This window comes from Mus pahari, chromosome 16, assembly GCF_900095145.1.
Source record: "Mus pahari chromosome 16, PAHARI_EIJ_v1.1, whole genome shotgun sequence".
Classification (NCBI taxonomy): Eukaryota; Metazoa; Chordata; class Mammalia; order Rodentia; family Muridae; genus Mus; species Mus pahari.
This window is the reverse complement of record NC_034605.1, coordinates 63,751,688-63,758,887: the sequence shown is the minus strand read 5'-3', so window position 1 is coordinate 63,758,887 and position 7,200 is coordinate 63,751,688. Positions and strand designations below refer to the sequence as shown.

General features: G+C 39.2%; 1 protein-coding gene across 2 annotated transcripts; it reads left to right on the top strand.

The window, feature by feature from the left end:
* The first annotated feature begins 401 nt into the window (after positions 1-401).
* LOC110333954 (cathepsin R-like) lies at positions 402-6,901 on the top strand. Of its 2 annotated transcripts, XM_021215749.1 has the most exons (8): positions 402-474; positions 1,552-1,686; positions 1,973-2,095; positions 2,190-2,339; positions 3,922-4,146; positions 4,842-5,004; positions 5,611-5,728; positions 6,533-6,901. In XM_021215749.1, the coding sequence occupies exons 2-8, from the start codon at positions 1,561-1,563 to the stop codon at positions 6,630-6,632; spliced, it is 1,005 nt and encodes a 334-aa protein (XP_021071408.1). In that variant the 5' UTR covers positions 402-474; positions 1,552-1,560; the 3' UTR covers positions 6,633-6,901. The 2 variants fall into 2 exon arrangements, with proteins under 2 accessions (XP_021071408.1, XP_021071409.1); XM_021215750.1 differs by lacking the exon at positions 402-474 and having other exon boundaries at positions 1,561-1,686; positions 1,976-2,095; positions 6,533-6,632.
* The last annotated feature ends 299 nt before the right edge of the window (positions 6,902-7,200 follow it).

Sequence of the window (7,200 nt, the reverse complement as noted above, 5' to 3'; positions counted from 1 at the left end):
TCACATGTTAGCTATTAACTAAACACAAAATAGAATGTATTAACTAAGCCCATGTAAGGATCTGCAACCAAAACCTTCCATTCTAAACTGTGAGAGTTCAAGGTGACACAGCTTTCCCAAGGAACACCACCAGCCAGCAAAACATTACGTATAATGTGATCCATGGCCTACAAGATTGCTATCTTCCTCTGGCAAGGTTCACAAATTTAGCTCTCCACTGTACACAGAGGTTGCACACACCCACCCCATTAGGACAAACTAAGATTATATATTTAAAAAAGCCCGAATTTCCATAGCCTGCAGGCCTAATCCAGTCACCAACACAGCCAATCAAAGGACTACCAGGACTGAGGGATGTGACCAATTTGGGATTTAAAGCCCGAGTGATCGGTTGCCAAGACAGATCCTGGAACCTCGGCAATTTCTGAAGAGTTCACTCTGCAGAACACACTGAGGTAACAGAAATCACCACAGGTAAGGCCCTGCCAATACAGAGTTAGAAGGGAGCCTTAAGAGACTTCATGGAGGATTATACAGATCCCCAAGAAAGAGAATATACTTAAAGACTCAGCCTGGAGTGTGTGAGTGGGATGTAGGGGTGGGGGGATGAAGAAGGCAAAGAGGAAACTAGTATCTACCTGGGTCCAGGTTTGTGTAAGTTCCTATTAAGTGCATGTGTGAGTCTCTCCAAAAAGTGTTACATCTGGTTCCTTGAACACCAGTAGCCATCACTGTTACCTCCTGGGCAATAGATATTTTTATTTTACCCATAATTCCTGTGTGCAAGGGCTTATACTGGCATGCGCAGATGTAGTAAAAAGTGGCATGTCCCTCTCAGGTGCTATGGAGACTTTGCTGTAGCAACCAGAGCATCTTGAACATGGAAGCCCTTTCAATGCTTTCTCTTGTACTCCAGCTTGACTCCTATCTGGCTTTGTATGGTTTCACCATGAATGCTATTCTAATTATTGTAGTGAGTGAGGAGTTTGGTCTCATGGTCTCAACAGTGGGGCAGAATAGTATCTGGTTCTTCCCTCATTCTTTATAGAAGATATTTCAGAAAGTTTCCATTCAACAAGGGAGAGTTAGAATCAAACCCATCACCTGCTGTATGTTAGAAAGAAATATGATGGCAAATTGCCTGAACCTTAAGCTCATCTTGAATTTAGGAGCTGATACCACACAACAGGAGTTTTACATGGCAAAAATAGTGAATTAGTAATACCCAAAATTCATGGTTGCTTTTACTTTCTGGCATCTCTGCGTACAAAGATCTTTCTGAAGTAATATCATGCAGTACCCCTTACATCTCCATTGCTACAATTCTGCACATGTGCACTTCTTTTGTTTTTCTATTGGACCTAACAAAACTTAGTGGCTGACTGAGTTCAAACATATCTTCAGCCCCTTTCCACAATCTCTGGAAAGGTATTTAAAAGAATTGTTCAATGAATTTTAATAGCCACAGATGCCTTAATTTCTGAGGAAGAAGTAAGAAGATACTTTTTAAATGTTTATATATTCATGTCTTAATTTATCTTTCTTCTCCAGGTCTTGAGAATGAATCCTACTTTCTTTTTGGCCATCTTGTGTTTCGGAGTGGGCTCAGGTGCCCTAGCACTGGATCCCAATTTGAATGCTGAATGGCATGATTGGAAGAAACAGTATGAAAAATCATACACCATGGTTAGTAAGGCAGAAACTAATAGACCCACAGAAGGACCCATGAATGAATTAGCATTGCCTTTGAATTGTCAAGGCCAATTATAGGTGAAACAGTCTACTCCACACACAGAGATTATCTAATTGCAGTCATTGTGAGCAAATGGTGTCCAGAGTCCCCTTTCCTCAGTATGCAGAGAATGTTGACAGTGTCCTGAAACCCTTCCTTTAATCTTTATTCACCTGCAGCTGAAAGAGTACCTGAAGGAATTAATTAGAAGTAAATATTAAACCATATCTTCATTTCTAGGAGGAAGAAGGACTGAGGAGAGCAGTATGGGAAGAAAACATGAGAATGATCAAACTGCACAACTGGGAGAATAGCCTGGGGAAGAATGACTACACAATGAAAATGAATGAATTTGGTGACCTGGTGAGTGTAGCATGGAATTCTTCACAATGTGCTCTTCTTGAGTGGTATACATGGAATCTCTTGTTTTATAATTCTTTGTGGATTTTCCTTGAAGACTGCTGAAGAATTCAGAAAAATGATGAACAATTTTCCACTCCGGAGTCACAGGAAGGGAAAAATCATCAGGAAGCGCTCAGTTGGTGATGTTCTACCCAAATTTGTGGACTGGAGAAAGAAAGGCTATGTGACTCGAGTACGGAGACAGGTATGAGAGTGTTAGAAGTCCATGTCCTTAAACCTTGTTGAGTAGAAAAAGAGTTGGGGTTTCTGTGTGAACAACGAGTGTGGAGAGATGTGCAGTTTTTTTTAATGAATTAATTTACATCCCCAATGCTTCCCCTATCCCAGTTTCCCCTCACAGAGTACCTTTCCCATATTCCCCCTTCCCTTAACTTCTGAGAGGGTGGGGCCCCCTAGGTGTCGCTCCAGCCATGCAGGGTCCCATCAAGTCACTGCAAGTTTAGGTGCATCTTCTCCCATTGAGGCCAGACAAAGCAGCCCTCTGCTACATATGTGCTGGGGGCTGTTATTCAGTCTCTGTATGCTCTTTGGTTTGTGACTCAGTCTCCGAGAGCTCCCAGAGTTCTGTGTTAGTTGACACAGTTGGTCTTAATGTGAGGTTCCTGTCCCATTCAGGGCCTCTAATCCTTCCCCTAACTCTTCTATAATGGTACCTGCCCTTCTTGCAGTGTTTGCATGTGGTTATCTTCATCTCTTTCAGTCAGCTGTTGGGTAGAGCCTCTCAGAGGATGCTAGGTTCCTATCTGTAAGCATAGCAGAGTATCATTAGTAGTATCTGGGATTTGTGCCTGCCCAAGGGATGGTTTTGAATTGGCGGATGATTGGTTGGCTGTTCCTTCAGACTCTCTTCCATCTTTGTATCTGTAATTCTTTTAGACAGAACAAATATTGTGTCAAAAGTTTTGTGAGCCAGTTGGTGTCTTTATCCCTTTACTTTTAGTTCTGGCTAGCTATAGGAGATGACCTATTTATGTTCCATGTCTCCACTGTTAGGTACTTCAGGACACCCACATTGACTCCTGGGAGCCTCCCATCATCCCAGGTCTCTGGGAATTCCTAGACACTACCCATACCCTCATTCCCTAGTATTTGCATGTTTCCATTTATTCTGTCTCTTTGTTCCTCTTTCTGTCTCTCCCCATACCTAATCCTGCCCCCATCCCTCTCCTCTCCCCCTTTCTCCATAGAATAGGTCCCTCCTTCCCTTTGCCCCACATGACTATTTTTCTCCTTATAAATGAGATTCAAGCATCCTCACTTGGGCTTTCCTTCTTGTTTATCTTCTTTGGGTCTGTGTCATGTATCATGGGTAGTCCATACATTATGGTTAATATACCCTGATCAGTGAATATACGTCATGCACATCCTTTTGGGTATTTAGTTACTCCATTAAGGATGGTATTTTCTAGTTCCATCCATTGACCTAAAATATTATTTTCTTCATTGAATAATTTTCATAATTTTAAGATGTGTATTGATCTTAGTAATCACCACACACACTTTCTAATAAAAAACCTCTGCTCCCTTCTCTCTATAGAACTGATGTTCCATTTTACTGTCATTAATAATACATAAAACAAATAGGTCCACACAAAACAAATAGGGGCAAGAACAACGAGCCGAAAGTTATGTCCTTAGAAGAGTTATCATCCCTTACTAAGTATCTATCAACTGGTAGTATATAATTTTCGTAAGTTGTATGTTGCCTTTCTTGTATGTGTAGTTAGTATTTGTTTGTGGATGACCATATTTTATTTTCTGCTTAGAAATTCTGTAATTCTTGTTGGGCTTTTGCTGTGACTGGTGCCATAGAAGGACAGATGTTCAACAAAACTGGCAAACTCACCCCTCTGAGTGTGCAGAACCTAGTGGACTGTACTAAAACTCAAGGAAATGATGGCTGCCAATGGGGTGATCCATACATTGCCTATGAATATGTTTTGAACAATGGAGGTCTGGAGGCTGAGGCAACCTATCCATATGAAGGAAAAGTAAGTTGACATCCTATGTTGTCCTTGCTACTCATCTTGGAGTATTGGACAATTGTAGGCACATTTATCTACCTTCAGAGTTCACATTAGTTAGCCGAATATCTCTGTGCACTATCAATACTGTCATTAAAGTATCATCTTTTGCACATCTTTCAGGTGATGATTTCCATGCAGTTCTCTTAGGTTCTGTAAATAGGAACAATTTGCAAACTATTGTACATATAATACAAACTTCTCCATCATTAAACATTTTTATGGGCCTGGAGAGATTGTTTGGGTATTAAGAATATTGGCTCCTCTTCCAGAGGACCCAGGTTCAACTCTCAGCACTCACATGGCAGCTCACAGATATCTGTAATCCCATTTCTAGGGCATCCAATACATGTGCACAGATATATGTCCAGCCAAAGTACAAACTAGTGCTCATAAAATAAAAATAAATAAATTATTTAAAGAAAGTCTTAACTAAAAGTTCTTGTGGATAGGAAGACCAGTTTGTCATAATTGAAGGCATGAGAATTAATTTTCTGTTCCAAATATCCTAGTACACTTTCACTTTCTGAGATGACTAATAACAGCCAAGAATGTAGTGTGTTCTGCTGCATTGCCAATTGCAGAGTGCTGTGGTTGTGACTTCTGCTTTCCTGCAGGTTTACAGAAGTAACTGACTCCCTTACCACTTTTTTCTTTTAAAGGAAGGACCATGCAGGTACAATCCAAAGAATTCTAAGGCTGAAATCACAGGATTTGTGTCCCTACCAGAAAGCGAGGACATTCTAATGGAAGCTGTAGCAACTATTGGGCCCATCTCTGCTGCAGTTGATGCTTCCTTTAACAGATTTGGTTTCTACAATGGAGGTTAGCATATATGATGAAACAAAAAAAAATTTCTTGTATTATCCCCATACCACTACATATTCATGGGCTCCCTTTTCTGTGTAAAATGTGATGTGAATTTTGGGTTTCTGGATTTTTCTTCTGCCCATTCAATAATCCTGAGGGATGTTTTTCATCTGAACACTCAAATTCAAGTTAATATGTCATAATTCATAAAATTTATTGGATAGATAAGTTTTCAACTCTCCTCCATTTGCTGGCTGCTTTAAATAATTATAGAGAATGATCATATGAAATCAATTAAATTTTAAGAGAGTATCTTCCAAGTAACTTATATCCTGTGAGTTTAAGATGTTATGAGATTATAGTAGCAAAAACACATGGTTCTAAGGACTCATCTCATGTCCACATAGAAAAGTGTTTATCAACAAATCTGATTTGGGTTTCTTCAGTTTTTTGTGAGGCTCTATACATGTTAGTAATCCTGGTAAAAATTTATTCAAATATTAACTTTAATGGTAGTTACATCATTTCAGGAACTTTTGAAAATGGTTACCTATAGTTTCTGGCAGTGGTCACTGTCCTGTGTCATGGATGCCTCACAAAAGCTTCCATTTTATCTCTCAGGTATTTATCATCAGCCGAATTGCAGCAATAATACTGTGAATCATGCAGTTCTGGTGATTGGCTATGGATTTGAGGGAAATGAAACAGATGGAAATAAGTACTGGCTAATCAAGAACAGGTATGATCTGCCAAAAAAAATCTGTATCTAAAATTACAGGGGCTAGAGAGGTAGGTCAGTGATTGAGAATATTGGCTGCCTTTCTGGGAGACTCATGACAGAATTTCTGGTTGCAGTCAGTAATTGGATACATAAACTAGAAAACACTTTCCCACTTATGTTGAAAAAAATATGCTCTTGTTTTCCTATGTAAATGTGGAGTAGCATGTACATATATGAATACTTAAATATCTTTATGTCTGTGAACACGTGTGTTTGTGTTTGTGCATGCACATACACAAATGAACATTTGTAGAAGTCTGATTCTTTATTTTCTCAAGCATTATCCAACTTCTATGTTGAGGCAGTGTCTCCTGCTGATGTAGAGGGTCACTGTCTAATTTGTCTAGCCTTTTTATGACAGGTATGCCCTGTGCCCATGTCTCAATAATTTGTGTTATAGGGACACTGTAATGTCACTCTTGCTTCTAAAGGATCAGGAATTTGACCTCTAGTCCTTTACCATTGACCTTCCTTATAGCTAGAACAATCTTCTCAAAATATATAATCATAGCATTCACATTCCTCCACTGATTTCTGGGTGTCAGGATCAAGTCTGCGCTATTTCTGAATCACCTCTGGGAAGAACATAATACTTTTGTAATGCTGTAGCATTTAGAGTCTTCTTTGATATCTTCCTTAGTAATCAAAAGTAGACCCTCTTCCTTTTCTGATACTTCTGTGAAGTTGTCATTTTGTCGAGTGTTGTTATAAATTCTTCATGCTGTTATACTTCTACTAAATGAAAATCATAATTCCTTTTAGCTGGGGTAGAAGATGGGGCATTCGAGGCTACATGAAGATTGTCAAAGACCAGAACAACCACTGTGGCATTGCTACATATGCACATTATCCCCTTGTATGAGCAGTCTGATGCATACAGGGAAGAATATGAGACAGCATTTCCACAGTAATGTCATCTACCTCAATGACCAGCCTTCCCTTGCTGTGTTAAAGAGTTGAATCCTAAAAGAGCTCTGTTCCTGTTTGAATTCTTGGCGCATTCAATGTTTTGACATTATGAGTTATAACTGTTGCTCTCACTAATGAATATTCATGATTCCTGTGATAACTCTATTCTCACCATTAATGTTTGTGCAAACAAGATACTTTAAAAATAAAATTCTAATACAATTCATAGTTTCTTTTTCTCTAGTGAATTTTTGTGGTCAAACAAAATTTATCATAATTTCGGGAATGAATATGTTGCTGGTGTTTAGGAGAAAGTGTGGGTTACTTCTTAGTAATTTATGGTATTCTACCATTGGTTGTCATTTTTTTCAGGGTTCCATTTATCCACCAGCAACCCTGTTCTAAAAAACTGCATGAAGTTTTCTGGATTTGCCATTTTTAACTGACATAAATTCACCCAGTTTCAATTCTTGGCTGTGCTATGCAGTGAGATGGCATCATGTGTTCCTCCATGCATAGTG

Excerpts from the sequence above, each read along its gene's own strand:
- LOC110333954 (XM_021215749.1), top strand. The coding sequence starts at position 1,561 with ATGAATCCTACTTTCTTTTTGGCCATCTTGTGTTTCGGAGTGGGCTCA. Across the intron at positions 1,687-1,972 it reads ATGAAAAATCATACACCATG|GAGGAAGAAGGACTGAGGAG; the intron begins GTTAGTAAGGCA and ends CTTCATTTCTAG. Across the intron at positions 4,147-4,841 it reads CCTATCCATATGAAGGAAAA|GAAGGACCATGCAGGTACAA; the intron begins GTAAGTTGACAT and ends TTTCTTTTAAAG.